The sequence below is a fragment of the Neopsephotus bourkii genome, unplaced genomic scaffold (assembly GCF_033783945.1).
Source record: "Neopsephotus bourkii isolate Nb327-2 ecotype Australia unplaced genomic scaffold, CSIRO-AGI_Nbou_v1 NB_768, whole genome shotgun sequence".
Lineage (NCBI taxonomy): Eukaryota > Metazoa > Chordata > Aves > Psittaciformes > Psittacidae > Neopsephotus > Neopsephotus bourkii.
The window spans coordinates 1,313,245-1,332,900 of NW_026901264.1; the positions used below are offsets into that span (position 1 = coordinate 1,313,245).

The 19,656-nt window shown below is 43.8% G+C and overlaps 1 protein-coding gene across 1 annotated transcript; it reads right to left on the reverse strand.

The window, feature by feature from the left end:
- Window positions 1-793: 793 nt before the first annotated feature.
- CSRP3 (cysteine and glycine rich protein 3) lies at window positions 794-19,656 on the reverse strand. The gene is made up of 6 exons (XM_061355023.1): window positions 19,536-19,656; window positions 13,560-13,691; window positions 9,407-9,575; window positions 3,100-3,235; window positions 2,314-2,407; window positions 794-1,215 (listed from the first exon to the last, which is right to left on the reverse strand). The coding sequence occupies exons 2-6, from the start codon at window positions 13,669-13,671 to the stop codon at window positions 1,136-1,138; spliced, it is 591 nt and encodes a 196-aa protein (XP_061211007.1). The 5' UTR covers window positions 13,672-13,691; window positions 19,536-19,656; the 3' UTR covers window positions 794-1,135.

Consider the following 19,656-nt stretch of genomic DNA (forward strand, 5'->3'; position numbering starts at 1 on the left):
GTATGCTTATCCTGATCACGGGCTTGTCAGTCTCTCATTCTCTGCCAGTGAGAGGGGCACAAGAAGCTGGGAGGAAGCAGGGACAGGACACCTGACTCAAACTAACCAAAGGGGTATTCCATACCACAGCACGTCATGCCCAGTATATAAATGGGGGGAGATATCTGGCAAGCCCAGATGGCTTCTTTGGGTCAGGCTAGGTATTGGTGAGCAGGTGGTGGGCAATTGTATTGTGCATCACTTGTGTTCTTTGGTTTCCTTCTCCCCTGTCAGTTTCATATTCTCACCTCTTGTTTTTTCCATTATTATTATTGGTGGTAGCAGTAGTGATTTGTGTTATACCTTAGTTACTGGACTGTTCTTATCTCAACCTGTGGGAGTTACATTCTTTCGATTCCCTTCCCCATCCTTCTGGGTGTGAGGGGGGAAGAAAGAGGGAGAGTGAGCGAGCAGCTTTGTGGTTCTGAGTTACAGGCTGGGCTTAAACCATGACAAATGCATACAAAATGAGGGATTTTGCATAGATCTTTAATAACCAGGTGTCAGCCATGTTCCCAAGAAGAGCAGTGTGGGTTTGACTATAAGTGAAAGTAGCTAATAATGAAAACCAGAAGGGAAACAGATCAAGATCAGAAAAATAAATACCATCTGGAATTGGTAACATGAAAGTAAAGTACTGCAATGAAATGCAGTTCCTGTGGTTAAGACGTGGGGTATTTAATTCATCTCAGTGAAATGCATTTATCTGTGACATTGTAGAGGAATGCACAAGCAAATTCAAGTAAAAACAATGTGAAGCAGTAGCAGAACTTTATTGTAGCTTGTAAACGTACAATAACAAAACTTACAACACTGTATTCTAAGAAAATGTTGATTTTCTTCAGAAATACCTCCCTTTGAGAGAAACAGACACTCAAAAGAGATTTGAAATTCAAAGTGAATCACATCTACTTTGCCTTTCCTAAACTAATCTAAGAATTTCTTAAGATATAAGCTCACAAGTTTTTTCCTGCAAAGTGAAAAAGATTAAACAAATGCCCTAGGTTCTTAGCAATATGTGATCTTTAATGTTGTACTTGACAGCTGTCAGGTGGTGGCATCAACAGCAGCTTGAGTCTGTTGCATCCTTTGCTTCTCATTCACACTCCTTCTTTTCCACTTGAGTGAGCCCACCAAAGCCGATTCCTTTGGGACCAAAATTTTTTGCGTAGCAAACTGCAAAAGGAGAAGAGTGGTAAATGGCATTCTGAATGTTTTCACATAGAGGTAAATGACTTCTGGCTTTAGTACTACTGCAAAATTAAAATTACTAAAAGGAAGGAAATCTGAATGCTTTCTTTCCCAAAGTGTCGACAGTGTGCAACTGGAGTCACATGTTTGAATTAAACAAAAGTCACATCTGGTCTTCTAAAAAAAACCCCTTAAAAACAGTTAATGGACTCTGTATTTAAGATGTAACATTTTCATTAAAGCTACTTTGCTACCTGAAAACACCCAGTAAAACTTGCTCTGCACAAGTAATACAGGTAGAGTAAGAAGTCAGAAATTTTACAAGGAGGTTAAAAGAGGATAGTTCAGAAACTATTGATGGTATTTTAAACCATTCCATTTCAGCTTTGTATTGCTAAGTGTATGCGTAACTGTTGGTCAGAACTCTGCTAAGGAAGTAATACAGATCAGCAGATTTCTGCAGATATGATAATTTGATGACATGCAGTTGTCAGACTGTACCTAAAGCCACAGAATTTAAGTATTCTTCTCCAGGTTTCCCTATCTATTCTAGCCTAGGATATAAAAACTTCGCATATATTTCCTCTTAAGCTGCTTCTAAGAGTCAGGTGAAATCTGTGAACTTTCTTGATCCTAGAAAAACATTTGGATGTATAATGTAGCATTAATGTAGAAGAATCTGAACTTTTACGGTCAAGAATTCAAATTAGGACCGTGACCTGACATGGATGACAACCTTTAGAGCTCTGTATCTTTGTGTATTTTTTACTTTCCTTTTAGTGAGTGAGATTTTGCAGGTACAAGAGACTGCCCAACAGATCTGGCCACTGTTCCTGTCTGAGAACAGAGGTGAGAGGGTGTTATATTTGTAGAAAAATTACAACTTGAAAAATTACATGTTTACAATAGAAGACGAAACTGCAATGTTACCTCTGCTTTCCAAAAGTTGTTAAAAAAAGATAAAATGCAGTTCTGTGGAGTTGTGAAGCCTGCACCAAGGTAAATCATGATGGCAGTGCTACGTCTGAAGAGACTCATTTTTGATTGTCTCAGTAACCCAGTTCAGCTCATTGCAGTTCTTACCCTTACAGTAGAGCTCTCCGTCTTTGTCTGTAACGTTTGTGGATTCTAAGCTCTTCCCACAAATAGCACAACGGAAGCATGTCTTATGCCAAGGCTGAGGAAATGAAGGCAATTCACTGTATATTACCAAAAGCACACAGCTGGCAGATACAAGGAGCAAACTATTTTTAAGGTGTGAAAAGGTTAGCATCATTTTGGTGGTCTTACGGCTTCCATTTTTAGGCATTATGGGTTAGTCTTTCTTCAATTACTTCATTATCCCATGTCAAGGTCTTATCCAGTCACTTTGTTATTAATGGAGGTCAGGTGAAAAGCAGGGAGATATATTCTTACTCTTGGTTTGGCCACTTTGTTTGATATGCAGAGATAATATTCTAGTGAGAGTTCCTAGAGCAGAGAGCTAGCATGTCTGTGAGACAGGCCTTTAGTTTTTCTATTTGCAGGATCTCTTTGATATATCTGCAATTGTCACTACTAATAATTGTTTAAACAGTAAATATCCCCAAAGATGGTAGTAGAATAACAGTGCTAGTAGAGTTAGCCTGAATAGAGACCAGGAGTTGTTCTTCAGACATAAACAAGATGTATAAACTTGAAGGCAACTTACAAAAAGCACATGGTTTTAAACCTTGAATGTACATCAGACTCCAACAATTTGCTGATTCATCCTCATGTTTTTTTTCAGTTGATACTGAGCAAAAACTTCAAATGTCAAGGACCCATTTGCTGTGGTTTCTCACCATTATAGAAGTGTGTTTTGTTTCTGGTCCTGTAGTAACTACTTACTTTTCCTCCTCCCATAATCTTCTCTGCAGCATACACAGATTTGCCACAACGGGGACATTTATCCACATCTACCATCATTTTGGCAAATTTTGATGGATTAGTTGGTGTAGAAGGGCAAGCAGGCTTCGGTGAGCCCCTAAAAGAGAAGTTTCCAGTGGTTTAAAATACTGCTTAAAATGTGGTTGTCATTCTAGAAATGTAATTTAATGATTTTATTTTTTTTAGGAGGTAAATATTAAATGACTGGTTTTAGACATGTGAAAGGGAAAAAAATTGAAAATTTCTATTGAATTCTCTATTGTGTGATTGAAAAGCTGATGTTGTAACCTGTTTGGGACTAAGTACACAGAGCTGATAGCAGCCACATGCAAAAAAGGTTACACTTAATGAAAAGTAAAAGTAGAAGAATGTTGTGTTACTGGGAGGCAAGAGGGAAAATAAAAGCAAAAGACTTCTCTGTTCCTTCTAACTGGCTGTCTCCTGGCACTCAGATAGTGGAAAACAGAAATAAGATGCTGCTGTTTCATTAGTCTGTTTGAGATTTGGACAGGGAACTTAGAAAAGGGGTTATTGACTTGCCTAGCGTCAAAAGCACATCAGGAGAGCAGCTTTGCTTTGTATTTCTATGCTTTGTGCTTTACGTCTTGGTGCACGCTGAAGCCTTTCACAGACTGGCTTTTAAATTATTGGCTTGTTTGGCTGCAACAGGTCACTGAATCTACAGGATCTGACAGTTTTGTGTGCAGAACTGTGCCCATAATGGATTAAAATCTTACAAGGAGCTACAGTTAAATGCATTATTTAAGCTTTTATTTCCTGCACAGAATATTGGTTAATTGGCTTCCCTTATACAAGAAGAAAGCATGACTGATTTGGGAATGTGCAGCTTTTGGTTCAGCTGTAGCAGTTATTTTTCTCCTTCCTAGTAGCTGGTGCAGTGCTGTGTTTCAGCTTTAGCCTCATGTCGTGGCTTAAGCTCAGCTGTAAATCAGCCACGCAGTCTCTCTCTCACTCCCCCCTGCCTATTCTTCCCTCCCCCCACTCCTGGAGGGATGGGGAGGTAACTCCCACGGGTTGAGATAAGAACAGTTTAGTAACTAAGGTATAACACAAATCACTGCTGCTACCACCAATAATAATAATGATAAGGGAAATAACAAGGGAAGAGAATACAGCCGCTCACCACCTGCCAACTGATACCTAGCCTGATCCAGCAGTGAACCAGCCCTTACAGGTAACTCTCAGTTTACATCCTGGGCATGACGTACTGTGGTATGGAATACCTCTTTGGTCAGTTTGGGTCAGGTGTCCTGTTTCTGCTTCCTCCTGGCTTCCCCTCCTCCCTGGCAGAGCATGAGACTCACAAAGTGCTTGGTCAGAGTAAACATTACTGAGCAACAACTAAAAACATCGGTGTTATCAATGCTGTTCCCAGGCTGAAAGTCAAAACCACAGTGCTGCACCAGCTGCTAAGAAGGAGAAAAACAACTGCTACTGCTGACCCCATGGATGGATAAGGAGCTCCTGAGGAAAATTCAAATGAAAAAAAGAGGCTTATAGAAAGTAGAAACAAGGACAGGCGGCCTGGGAAGAGCACAGGGATGTTGTCTGGGAAGCTAGGGACCAGGTTAGGAAAGCTAAGACCCAGTTAGAATTAAACTTGGCTAGGGATGTTAAGGATAACAGGAAGGCATGCTGCAGGTACGTAGCGAATAAAAAACAGACTAGGGAGAATGTAGGCCCCCTCAGGAAGCTCTCGGGTGAACTAGCTACACAGGATTTGGAGAAGGCTGAGGTTCTGAATGACTTCTTTGCCTCGGTCTTCTCACACCACCCAAGTCTTGGAAGGCAGATGCAGGGACTGTGAGAATGAAGACCTTGGGCCCACTGTAGGAGAGGAACTCGTTCGAGACCATCTTAAAAATCTGAATGTGCACAAGCCCATGGGTCCTGATGAAATCCATCCGCAGGTCCTGAAGGAGCTGGCGAATGAAGTTGCTAAGCCACTGTCCATCATATTTGAAAAATCATGGCAGTCAGGTGAAGTTCCCGATGACTGGAAAAAGGGAAATATAACCCCCATTTTCAAGAAGGGGAAAATGGATGACCCAGGCAATTACAGAGCAGTCAGTCTCACCTCTGTGCCTGGCAAAATCTTGGAGCAGATTCTCCTGGAAGGCATGCTAAGGCACATGAAAATCAACAGGGTGCTTGGTGACAGCCAGCATGGCTTCACTAAGGGGAAATCCTGCCTGACTAATTTGGTGGCCTTCTATGATGGGACTACAGAACTGATGGGCACGGGTAGAGCAGTTGATGCCATCTACCTGGATTTGTGTAAAGCGTTCAACACTGTCCCACACGACATCCTTGTCTCTGAATTGGAGAGACATCAGTTTGATGGATGGACCACTGGGTGGATAAAGAACTGGCTGGATGACCGCACACAAAAAGTTGTGGTCATTGGCTCAATGTCCACCTGGAGACCAGTAACAATTGGTGTCCCTCAGGGATCAATGTTGGGACCGGTCTTGTTCAACATCTTCGTTGCTGACATGGACAGTGGGATTGAGTGCGCCCTCAGCAAGTTTGCCGATGACACCAAGCTGTGTGGTTCGGTTGATACGCTGGAGGGAAGGAATGCCATCCAGAGGGACCTTGACACACTTGTGAGGTGGGCTGATGCCAACCTCAGCAACTTTAACCATGCCAAGTGCAAGGTCCTACACCTGGGTCGGAGCAATCCCAGGCACAGCTACAGCCTGGGCAGAGAAGAGATTCAGAGCAGCCCTGCAGAGAAGGGCTTGGGGGTGTTGATCAATGAGCAAATGAACATCAGCTGGCTTCAGTGTGTACTTGCAGCCCAGAAAGCCAACCCTATCCTGGGCTGCATCAAAAGCAGCATGACCAGCAGGTTGAAGGAGGTGATCCTGCCCATTTATTCTGCTCTCGTGAGACCTCACCTGGAGTATTGTGTGCAGTTCTGGTGTCCTCAACATAAAAAGGACATGGATCTGTTGGAACAAGTCCAGAGGAGGGCCACGAGAATGATCAGGGGACTGGAGCACCTCCTGTATGAAGATAGGCTGAGAAAGTTGGGGCTGTTCAGCCTGGAGAAGAGAAGGCTGCTTGGAGACCTCATAGCAGCCTTCCAGTATCTGAAGGGGGCCTATAGGGATGCTGGGGATGGACTCTTCATTAGGGACTGTAGTGATAGGACAAGGGGTTATGGGTTAAAACTTAAACTTAAGGGAAGTTTAGATTGGATGTAAGGAGGAAATTCTTTCCTGTTAGGGTGGTGAGGCACTGGAATGTGTTGCCCAAGGAGGTTGTGAATGCTCCATCCCTGGCGGTGTTCAAGGCCAGGTTGGACGAGGCCTTGGGTGATATGGTTCAGAGCGAGGTGTCCCTGCCCATGGCAGGGGTGTTGGAACTTGCTGATCTTAAGGTCCTTTCCAACCCTAACTATTCTATGATTCTGATTCCTTAATGCATGGACCAACCCCTATAAAGCTTCTGAGTACATCCGGTCCATGATGTCAGGCTCTTTCAGAGCAGGAGAGGCTATGTGCAGTGTTCACACTTGTCAATAACCTGGGCAACAGTGTCCATTGCTAAGTCCACCCCTCGATCATGAGTCCATCTCTGTGTTGCATCTCTGCCCCGATTGCTTGAAGTGTCTTGGGCCTACCAGGCCCAAAATAATCCACCCTTCCCTTCATCAGTTTCTGCAGCTTATTGCTGGAGACTCCATACAGCTGCCTTCCATCTCTGATGCTTCCAGAGTACTGGAGGGTCCCAGTGGACTAGATACTCACCCATATTGTCCCACACACCCATTCCACTCATGACTGTCCAGCCTTGGGTAAAACCTCTTGGTCCTCCTATACTGTAGTCTAACCCTAGACAAAACTCAAGTTAAGCTCTGCTTAACTTTTGAGATCAGACAAAATGGTGGTGGGTAAAACACACTCTGTGTGTGTGCCAACATGCTGATCCCCATCACAATCAGCAGGCAGGTCCCAAGGATACCCAAAGGCCATTCGAAACCTTCAGAACTCTCAAACGATGCTGCTGTACTTGTCACTGGGGCTGGTGTAGCTGCTGTGCTTGCCGGCTCTCCCACCACCAGCTTCTCTTTTCCTGAGTCCAGATCTTCCTCCTCTGCCTTGCTGGGAAATGCTGCGGGGTCTCCTGCATCCTCCACTTGTTCTGGGTGCCTGAGACTGGACCCAGCTGAGGCATCCAAAGGTGGTACTTGCACTCTGCATCCTCCTGGGGCTGGGGCTTGGCAAGCAGCTGCCAGGGGATGCTCTCAGCCGCTATGGGGCTGGGCTCAGCCATGGGGCTCCTCTGCCACCTCCTCCTGCTGCTCACCAGCTGCCTCCTTGCCCTCCTTGACCACCCTGGTCTCCTTCATCAGCAGCTGCCTCCTTCCTGGCCTCTGGCCCCACTCCCGCCACTGCTTGTCCCCGGGGCCGCTCTCCCAGGCTGCTTTGGCCACCGCCGGCTCCTGGGGCCGCTTCCTTTCGGCTCCCTGCAGCCTCACGAAGCTGGAAGTGAGGATGAGGGCCAGGACAGTGAAGAGCAGTGGGACGGCCAGGTTCATCCTGCCCTGCTGCTGGAGCCCGCCCATATTACAAGTCATTACCATAAACTACAGTGAAACAAGAACTTTAGCCCAAGCACCTTATCTGATAAACACCGACACAGCAAATACCAGCTGTAAGTAAGGTACAACATGCTGAAACTGTGAGATAAAGAGCAACAACTTTGAGAGCCAATAAATCAGCATTGTGACGAGTGACTATTAATCCGGTCAGATCTGTCATTATCTCAACCCTTCATGCCCCACATTGGGCACCACAAAGGACTGTTGTAGTTTAAACCCAGTCAGTAACCCAGAACCATGTAGCCACTCACTATTCCCCCTCTTCCTCCCGCTTGCTCTTGGAGAGATGGGGAGGAGAATCGAAAGAACGTAACTCCCACGGGCTGAGATAAGAACAGTTTAGTAACTAAGGTATAACACAAATCACTACTGCTACCACCAATAATAGTAATGATAAAGGAAATAACAAGGGAAGAGAATACAATACCACCCACCGAACGATACCTAGCATGACCCAGCAATGAACCAGCCCTTCCAGCTAACTCTGTTTACATCCTGGGCATGGCGTGCTGTGGTATGGAATACCTCTTTGGCTAGTTTAACCTCTTTGGCTAGAGTAAACATTTGAGCAGTAACTAAAACATTGGTGTTATCAGCTCTGTTCCCAGGCCAACAGTCAAAAACACAGCGCTGCACCAGCTACTAAGAGGGAGAAAAAATGACTGTTACTGCTGAACCCAGGACACCTGAGAACAGTGCTGATAACACACCAATATTTTAGTTGTTGCTCAGTAATGTATAGTCTGACCAAGGACTTTGTGAGCCTCATGCTCTGCCAGGGAGGAGGGGAAGCTGGGAGGAAGCAGAGAGAGGACACCTGACCCAAACTGGCCAAAGAGGTATTCCATACCACAGCACGTCATGCCCAGTATATAAACTGGGGGCAGTTACCTGGAAGGGCAGGATCGCTGCTCAGGTCTGGCTGGGTATCGGTCAGCGGGTGGTGAACAGTTGTATTGTGTTTCACTTGTTTATTGGGTTGTTTTTTTCCTTTCCTCTTTTAGTTTCATATTCTCTCCTCTTGTTATTTCCCTTCTCATTACTATTATTGGTGGTAGCAGTAGTGATTTGTGTTATACCTTAGTTACTAAACTGTTCTTATCTCAACCTGTGGGAGTTATATTCCTTCATTTCTCCTCTGCATCCCTCTGGGAGCTTGGGGGAAAAAGTGGGGGGAGTGAGCGAGCGATTGCATGTTTCTGACTTACCTGCTCAGCTTAAACCACAACAGAATCATAGAAAAATACTACAAAAATGCTCTGTCGGAGAGGACTATGTGCTTTTGGAAGACAGTATCCCATTAGAATTCCTTTGTTCAAACATCTCAGTGTGTTTGTAAGTTTGTGTGTTTTGGCTCTTAAGCCACAGGGGATTTTGAAGTGTTATTTCCTTCACTGAGAGGAGAGCTAACAGTATGTAGTAGTGTGATTATTTCTGTAGCAGTAAAACTTCACTGACTTTTAGCTTCTGACAGGAGGAAAAAAAATAATTCTTATGTTCTGTGATGAACGTGACATTACAACAACTGTGCTACTAATGGTAGATTGCAATTGCAGTTAATATTTATGCCTATGGTGATATATAAGGGCCAGGAAAAGCACCAGCAAAAGGTGCCATCGGTGGGATGTAACTCACTGTTGCAGATTCAAGCCCAGATGGTCACCAGTATCAGTGCTGAGACATCCTGCCCCTTGTCCAAAGCCAATTCCTTTGGGACCATATTTTCTCCCGTAACAAGTTTTGCAGTAGATTTCAGATTCATGCGCTGCCACTGTGGTACTGTCCAGAGCTTTCCTGCAAGCCACTGAGAGCAAGAGAAAAAAAGAGGCATTTTTATACATCAGCATTTTCAAATTGGAATTCATAGGGTTCAGAGTAATGACAATTAGTGTTTAGTTTTGCTTATCTTTATAAATACAGGAAAATAAGATATCCTGTAGTCAGTCTAGAACTTCATTGAGCTGCTGCTGAAGTAGTTGTGCATGCGCTCAGTGTGTTCTTTTACCACTTTGAAGTTCTACTTTAACCCTAGGAAAATCATGGGCTCACCAAGACAATTTGGATCTTGTGAAGGTGAAGATGGATTTGAGAGCATCATCCTAAACTCCCAACCTTAAAAAAAAAAGGCAAAAAGGAGGTTGCAGGGGTGTTGATTCTGCAGTGCATCTGCATCTTTTGAACTAGTCACTTTGAGTCTGTGGCACCTTTCTCATCCCAGCCCATGCTGGCTTATGTGGCATGTTTCTAAAAGAGGATATAAGGTCCAGGGTCAAGCAGGACATGTGTTTTTATTTATTTGATGAGTTGTGTAAGGCAAAGCAATGATCCCAAGTAACTGGTGGGCTCTGCTCTGGTAGTCTTCCTCCAGGAGGGCAAGAGTACAATTACAGCTGTTTCAAAACCAGAGACCTCTTCCTAGTCATGTTCTTATACAGAGATACTTCTTGGCTTAGCTCACTAGGAGCAGCCCAGGAGACTTTTAAACAGGAGGTGCCATAGGAATGCCCAGCATTTGTAATGAAATACAAGTTACATCTTCTACAACACTGCTTGAAGCCAAGCCGCAGCTTGGAGAGACTGAAAGTTAAATGAGTGCTAACAGCTGCTTATTTGGGGAGCTCAACAAGAAAGTATCCATGTTCTGGGAAACACAAGCTGCACCCAGAGCTAAGCAGCATTGCTGAGGTGGGTCTTGCACATGGTTATTCTACTCTGAAACATGGTCAGCATTTAGAGGCTGGATCTGTTAGCACTCCAGGGGGATCTCCTTGCTGCTGATGGATACAAAGTGGACAGAAACGAACGGCAAAAAAAATGGTAGTTTCACTCCTCATCTGCCTGGTGTGCACTGTGTGCTGCAGTGTCCTGGGTACTCAGCATGAGGTAGTTCCCACCCCACTGCGAGAAGGAGAAGCTTTTGGTTCAGAGGGCTTCTAGGGAAGTCAGGGTTCGTAGTATGCTTAGAAATTGAAATCTCAACACTCCGAAATCGTTCACTGTGTCAATGGTGTTTGATATGGGAGAGAGCAGAATAAGCAAAAACTCTCTCTCCACCTCCCTTTTAACCAGTATGTGCCCCGCAGAGCGCATTCCAGTCATGCACAGGCTCTTGAGAGCTGGTAAGTGAAGCTGCTTATCTCACATAAGCCACAGAAACCAGTGAAATACAGAAGTATTGGCAGTGGTCGAAAGTTCAAGCTCTTGCAGAGTTAGGTGTCTGATTAGTCCCTTTCCCCCCATGCTTATTTTCACTGTCCTGCTGTGAGTCTAAAGTCACCCTCAGCAGGGAATTTGAGCTGATACTGGAGCCTTTGCAGTTTTAATTCTATTACTCTGTGTGTGTGTGTGTGTTTGGGGGAGATAATTTGCAAGGACCTTTACAGTTAATAGAAATAAAACTAAGGGCTTCTGTAAATGTGTGAACCTGATCTCGTCATGCTACAGTCTCGTCTGCTTTGAGATGGTAATTGTGTTTGCTAAGGGAGTTAAGGAATGATGGAAACTCTAGGAGTAGATAAAGCGTTTCTATTTCTGACACTTTAGGGATACAGTATCAATTCGCCACAACAGATGGAGCAAAAGCCCTTGGAAGTGCTACTGTTGAAATAACTTTGAGACCTGTCATCTGCCAATAGATACTGTTGGTGAGCTGGCACCAAGAAGTTTCAGGTTAATGATATGGATCCTGCCAAATGTCCATCACACCTGCAGACTGAGTAAAAAGGTGTCAGGGAAACAAGGTAGGCAAACAGCAATCTCATGTTTGGGGGGAAAAACTGTGGAGTGAAGAGAGTGTGATTTATAGTTTAGTTTCTCTGGTTCTTACTGTGTTCACAGGTTGGTTGGACTCATTCATAATTTTGTCCAAATCGAACTTCTTGTTTGTTCTTGTTGAAAACCACGTGGTGTGGTTTGTGTGTCTGCTCTAATAAAATGTAAAATATCAAATATCTTTGAAATATATTTGAGATAAAAATCTAGAAAAGTCTGGATAGGTTAAGTGTTTGTGTACCTGAGATTAGGCTGGGGAGGATTCTTTTTGAAATCCTAGAACTGGCTAATTGAAAAGCCTATGAACATGATATGATACTGAGTTATCCAGAGCTGCTGATTAGTGTGTGAATCATGGGGCAAATAAATCCAATTAACATACCTCTCATACGCCATCTGGGCTTAGATACATCTTTAGCTTCTGACCTTAAACATACTTCTGCTGGGAATCCTTTTTTTAGTATCTAACCTATTTAATTCACACTTACGACTACCAGGGGCCAACCAAACAAACTCCCCAAAACCCCCAACCAACCAAAACCAACCAACAAAAGAAAACCCACAACAAACCAAACAAACAGCTGGTATGTATGTTGCTGATCATGAATCACTAGGAAAAAAACAGTTATGCTAAGAATGAAGCTTAAACTTGTTCCAGTATTAGGAGGGAGAGAAATGTTATTAACTATGCCCTATTAGGACAACTGTTTATATTAGACACTAGAGAGTCTACTCATTTTTTTCCTGATGTATCATTTTCTAGTGTTTAGTAAAGCACGAGCATCATTTAAAGCTCTTTTCATAAATGCTGCAGTCGTGTCCCTTTCCCTGTAGTTTCTCTGATACCCAGTATTAATTGCTATAGTCAGCACATGGAAGCAATAAGAAGTCTCTCGGTTCAATAAAACCGAGCCTTTTTAACCATTCTGTAAGCACCAAGCTGAACGTTGTCAATTAACTGAAAACTTCTTGAGGAAATTCTTTCTTAGTGTTTTAGGCATCCCTTGCAGGGTACTTACAGAAAGGCAAAGACAGCTTTAGGGTGTCCTTCAGACTGAATTCTGCATAGCACTATACCATGCTGTCTGGTCATGTTGGGTCAGTCTCATGCCTCCAAAATGAGAAAGGAGGGTGAAAAACTGGATTCAGTGGCTTCCAAACTGTCATGCTGGAATTCATACTGCTAAATCTCAAGTACTACATCTCAAGCATTGCCTGCAAAGTAAACTATTTAGCTATCTTTAGTTCTTATCTAGATAATGGCTTTAAGCTGACAGAGGGGAGATTTAGATTAGGCATTAGGCAGAAGTTCTTCCTTGTGAGGCTGGTGAGGTGATGGTACAGGATGCCTGGAGAAGCTGTGGCTGCCCCATCCCTGGCAGTGTTCAAGGCCAGGTTGGATGGGGCTTGGAGCAACCTGGTCTAGTGGAAGGTGTCCCTGCCTGTGGCAGGGGGTTGGAACTGGGTGGACTTTAAGGTCCCTTCCAACCCAAACCAGTCTGGGATTGTTTGCTGCAAAGGGCTAGAAAATGGGGCTTGATTACTGAGAGCTGCTTTGGGTGGCATGATGGCATTTCAGAAAACTGGCTGCTGCGTTTAAAAAGAGATATGGTAGTTTTCCATCCTTCCATGACTAAAAAGATGGGAAAGGGCTTTTACCTTTAGGTTTCTAGAGAGTGCCAGACCAGAATCCATCTGACTGTGCTGTACTTCGGGTAGGATGACTAACATGTGACTGCCCTCTACTTTGAACTTCCCCAGAAGTAAGATGCAAAGCTTCACAGAACTTTCTCTGTGTGAAATCCAGTGTGATGCTGGTTGCTTCCACCATCCTGTATGTTGCTCAGGGTGTTTAAACTGCTGTAGGCATCCCATGAGCAAACGCATTAAATTGGGGAACTATGAAACTTCTTTATTGCATGCAGAGTAGTACAAAAGCAAATTCACTGTCTTTAATGGGAACTTTTTGCAGAGCTATGTGAATACGGTGGAGTTAGAAGGGCGTAGCCCAGCTTACTGCACAGGAAGCATGTCTTGTGGAAACTCCTTCCATTGCACTGGATTTCCTCAGCATGGTACACAGTCTTTTCACAGGCACCGCATTTGGCTCCACCTCCCCAGTTCGGCATCTTTATATCTGAAGAGTAGCCTAGAAAATCAAATTATATCATTAAATACATCACCAGAAGTGAATTATTTAAAAAACAACTGTCCTGGGGGGTCCTTTTCTGTAAATAAGGGTATTCCTTAGCTCCGTATATCATGATGGCAAATACGTGAAAGGTGTGTCTGTGAAAAGGTGCCAAGATCACTCAAACCTCCTCTGGAGAGGTGGATCTAGCATTTATTTTCCAACAAATTATCATTTTCTTTCGATTCTGCCCTCCCGTGTACCCCAGGGTAGCCTTTTCCCCTCTGTTTTTTGCTCTATGTGTGTTGATCTGGTTTGGCGAGGAAATTTTTAGTGGAGGTGAGCAGTCATTTTGAAGCATTACAGGAGTTTAAGCAAACATGTGGGCAGTATTTGGCACTGTTTTCTACAGAAGAGCATTCTACTGAGAGTCTCTGCTAAGAGACAGCAGGTAGAACTATTTGTTCCTCCCAAAGCAAGTGCTAGTGCATCCAGTGCCACATGAGCTCCCTTGGTGACAGGTATAGAGGTAAACTTTGGTGTCAGTTATGATATCATTTTACACAATTCAAACCTGGATAATTCCACCTTGAAGTTTCACGGATGTCCAATGTTATTTCGGAGGACATATTAACAGAAACAAGCTCTTTCTTGCTTTCTTGCATGCAACAGCTTCAAGATCACTGTGCTGCATAGCCATTATAAACAAATAATAGCTGGGTTCCTGAGGTGCTTAAGGTTTTTCTTTGCCGATTGTTTTTAACTATCAGGGCAGTGGTTACTGTTCAGTCCTTGTCATTCCAGTTACTGTTGGAGTGACTTGCCCAAGGTCACACAGGAGGGCACGGTGGGAGCCAGCAGCCCAGCTCGAGTCCCCTGACCTAAGTGAGTGCCCTTCCTGATGACTGTGCTATCACTCACCTGAAACAACCCTAACCTATGGTTTGCTCTTCTGATTTCTTGTTTGAGTCACCGTTTCTGGAAAGACTGGGACGTCATCTTGTCACCTGCACGTCGCATTATCGGGTTGTTCCAAGCTGCTGGCACAAGCTTTCCTTCTCCTTCTTGGAAAACCAGTCACCTTCTTTTTATAGTTCTTTTGAAGCCTGCTTCTGCTGTTTGTGTTTGATTAAATTCACCAGAAGACAGTCTTTACTAAGAGAAGGATTTTGAATGTGAATCAGGCCTGGTAACAGAGAATTTTCTTCTGAGGTTGAGAGAGGGGAATTTATCACAGCAGTGCTCTAACACAGCTACTCTTTTCAGTGGCTTGGATTTCAGTCTAACATTTGATGATTTCTGTACATTGGATTCTAATGTCTCATGTTTATCATCCTCTTGGAGACTTCTGCACCGTATCTTGTCAATTTCAGCCTGAAATGAACAAATTCTACATGCTGGCTCTGCAGGCTGGACCTGAAGGTGATACTTTCTGGCATCTAACATTAAAAATTGTGCCGTGGTCTATACATATTATAGGCACATTTGCTGCCTTCCAGCAAAAGGAAGGTAGCATACGAGTGTGTGCACACAGTGAATCAGTACTGCTGAAGACATACATAGATACATGCTCATGTTTTACAATCAGTGTTTGAGAACAGTGGGGATACCAGCATATCCAAACATCTTCACTGTGGTTTTAGTATATCCTTAACCCTGTATAATTCCATTTCACTGTTGGGGCTGTTACCTGTGGTAGGCAGCATACCTGATGTCCTCATGTGAGATCCAACCTGTTCTCCTCTTTGTAAGGCTAGTTTAGGCTCAGCTGAACAACCTCCCTGGCTCATACAACAAGTCCTCTGCTGTCATAGAGCATTCTTCCTCTCCTTCAGGCCCTATCTGCTCTCTTGAGAGGCTGTTCACAAGCTCAACTGCTCTGACAGCCAGAAAATGGTAATACATAAAGGAGAAGAAAACTCAGCTTTTCTCTAACTCTGTTTATTTGTAATGCAACAAGTAAGGAGCAAAAATAACCACACACAGGGAACACACTGAGTTTTGTCCCTTCTTACTAAGAGAAGGCGTTACTCAACAGCACTGTTAAAATCTTTTTTTCCATCGTTTAAATGGGAGATGAAGGAATGGGGAGAAACCTTTCATGTAGATAAAATCTGATTGTCTCATTCCACCATTCTAGCTTTTCTCCTATTTTATAGTACTTTTGTTATGTGCCATTTTTTATTTTTTTGATTAAAGTAATTCAAGTAATGCATTGACTGTTCCAAGAGAAGGGAGATTTAAAAGAGATAAATCAGTTTGGTGGTGCTTTCTTGAATATTCAGATGAGGGTTTTGTGTTCACAGTGTTCCCTTTCAAACCACATTTCCAGTCAGCTCCCTGCCCTGCTGAAGCAGCACCGACAGCTGCCTGGGAGGAGAGCACGTTCTACATCCAGTCTCTGTCAAACTGCTTCTGCTGGTTTAGTTCCCTTCAAACACACACCAAGCATCTTAGTCTGCGGCAAAGGGATACTTGTTGGAAAGCAGCTCTAATTACATCATTAGCTGAAGGGAAAAAATAACTTCTGAATAAAGGCTGATAGTGCGCGATAGTGAACCTTGTGCTGTTACAGGCTGGGGTTAGAGCTCTGAAGAGAGCCATTGCTCCTGGGGCTAATTATGGCAACATGACTGGGCATGCATACACATTTTCCATGTTTTTCTGGAATCACCTGATGGGAAGCTGTAGGAGAAAGAAGTCACAGTGACAACATTCCCATGAGGATCCCAGTGTAAGAAGGGCAACGTGTGCTTGGATTAACTGCTAGGTGAGGAAGCAGGGCAGGTCCCTGCTCCTCATGTCATTTCTGTGCTCATCTATCCAAACACTGAACTGCAGGGGCCATCCCTGGGGGATGCTGCCTGTGCAGCAAGCAGCGTTACTACAGGCAAGTAAATTCCATAGGGGATGTGGCACTCAAGAGATTACTCATCTAAATTATAATGGTGGATAAAGTGAAAATAGAACTCCATCTCCCGTTTGTCATAAGAAAAAATACACCTAAAATCTTGATTTAATTTAATTTCACAGGGTGTCACTATGTAAATCTCCTTGAAATTCCCTGACCGTTGTTGTCTTAATCTGGTTACCTTGCGGTCATTGCTAACCACAGGGTATACAGTGAGGAGTAGAGTGGACCCATTCTAAATATATCAAGTGCATGACAGGGAAACTTGCATGTGTCAGTATGGCAACATTTGCAGGCACTTGCTGTACTCTTAAACTGGAAGAGTGTTTTGGGCTTGCTCTAATAATACGCAGCAGCTTGTATCATTCCCCTTCAAAATGCAGCTGCTACCGGAGCAGAATTTACACACAGTGGATGTGCAGGCAAGGATAGGTGCTCCTCCTTATTTAGGGCTTGTGACATTGCTCTACAGGCCAGCCTCAGAACAAGGGAGCCTTTGAAGTGCTTCTGTGCTCCTGCACAGGCACGAAGAAAAGTGGGCTGTGAGTCGTAGCATACAGATCTGGATGTCACTGATCTGTCAGAGTGTCTCTAATCAGGGTGCTATTGGTAAGGATATATTTAGATCCATTGATCTAAGTGGGAAGTGGATGCCTGATGTAGTTGTGTAGAGGAGTAAAAGGCAGCGCCAGTGCTAGGCAGTGTGGTGCAGGTGAAAAAGATGCTAAAAGCAATTCTGGTATTTCCTTGCCAAGCATGAGGTTTTTCCCTTCAAAACGCCTACATGTGTGATAGTCTAGAGCTCAGGTTGTATCTGAATGGACTATAGAAGTCCTGTATGGTGTGGGTGGGAGGATTAGCTCAGGGGACCACAAGTGCTACAGAATGGCTTTGAAGGATAAATGGAATGAGAAATGTTGATTCTTGAACACTGGTACAAATGGTAGTAAAAGTGCTGGATCAGGACCGATAGCCTGGCATCCCTCTCTGGTTTAGTCCCAGCTAGCTGTTTGGTGTAGACTCGGTTAGAATCATAGAATCCCAGTCTGGTTTGGGTTGGAAGGGACCTTAAAACTCATCCAGTTCCAACCCCTGCCATGAGCAGCGACACCTTCCACCAGACCAGGTTGCTCCAAGCACCGTCCAACCTGGCCTTGAACACTGTCAGGGATGGGGCAGCCACAGCTTCTCTGGGCACCCTGTGCCAGTGCCTCACCATGCTCACAGGGAAGAACTTCTGCCTAGGAGCTCATCTCAATCTCCCCTCTGTCAGGTTAAAGCCATTCACCCTTATCCTGTCCTTACAAGCCCTTGCTCAAAGCCCCTCTCCAGGTTTCTTGTTGCCCCTTTAGGCACTGGATGCTGCTCTAGATTCTTCCTGGAGCCTTCTCTTCCCCAGGCTGAATGAGCCTAGTTAAAAGTGTAAGAATACCAATTTTTTACCTAATAAATAACCAATAATAATATCAAATCAAATCACTGTCTACACTGAAACGCAAGTATCAAGGCCACGCTGAAAATTCTTTTCCCAGCTCCAGTCTTTGGGAAGTGCCAGTGCAGCCAGGACTTCATTGTGGTATCTAATCATAGCAATGCTGCTGACCTGTCCTGTGACCACCAGTGACTCTTCAACTGCCCTTAGTGTTACTGGTCTCTCCAGCAGCGTGGGGATAAGGATATAGATCTTCTTTTTTCAAAACAGTAATAAATGCTTCTATTGTTTTTTCCCTGCAACCACTGCTCACTCTTTTTTTACCTGTATGTCTCTGCAGCAGAAAGCACAATTCCTGACACTGCATGTCATTAAACCTGACTATGGTTTTGCCCAAATCTAATCCATCACAGCAAGCACTCTCTCAGCAGAATAGATTCCCAACAGAGAGAACATTTGTCTTTGAAGATGGAGCTTGTTTAATGAAGACATAATATTATTAGGTATTTATAATTATAGAATTATATAGTCATAGACTGGTTTGAGTTGGAAAGGACCTTAAGATCATCTAGTTCCAACACCCATCTCTTCTATTCCAGTGCATTCAATGGCCTGTGGATACAGGTACACTTTAAGATTACTAAATAGTGTTGTACATTTAGCCTCTACCACCATCTCCTAATAACTAGCATGGTTCCTTTATTTCTGCAGTAAACCAACACATAAGAGATGTGAATTTCCACACTGACACAAGGAAGGAAGTAGTTTCATTGACACTGGTCAGTCCAAGTTACACGAGCCCTTTTGAAACAAAGATTTTAGATGCCTTGATGTGAAGCACAAGTTGTGTAAAGCTGATAGAAAACCCAGAGTCCTGTGTCTGAGTCCTTTGCTTTCACCTCTGCCCTTCCAGGTGATGTATTAATTTATTGCATGGCGATGCCACATTTCTTGTCAAACCTCCTTGATCTCCAGTTTTTCAAGAATTTGAGATAGCACTTGCAAAAAATGCATCCTGGCACTAGAACAAGGTACTTGGTTCTGACTTAAAATACAAGGACCCCGCACACGTTTGCATGTAACCTGCTCAGAGTTCAGTTGATCTGCTGAATCCTGCTGCACAGAAGACCCATTCTTTTTTATAGACCTAATCCTGGGATGTCAGCTTTTACTTTTTCTTCCATAAGATCCTTCTCTAAACCCTTATCTGTGCACTAAGTCTTCTAAGTGCCAAACAAAACTGTTACAGACTGAAACGGTGCCATGATAATTGAGATCACTAATGAGGATCCCCACAGCCCTGGTCTTGCAACACTAGTGGCTACCCAACAGGCTGAGAAGCAGTTGGCTACTCCAAGCCTTAACTACTGCTCTCAGCTCTGTAGCAGTCATATTTCTGTACTATACCTACACATTTATCTTTGTCAAGCAACGAGTTTTTTCTACCACCTGTTAGGAAAAAACAAAGAATATGCAAGCCCTTATATTATTCTTGATAGAACCCAACATATCTACTTACCAGAGTTGCCTGATGTTCCTCCTTATTTTCTTAGGCCTTGAAGGGTTTGAACACTAGGGTTTCCGGCACTCTTTAAATGCAATGGCCACCGCTATCGGCCCTATAAGCTGGAAGGGGAGGG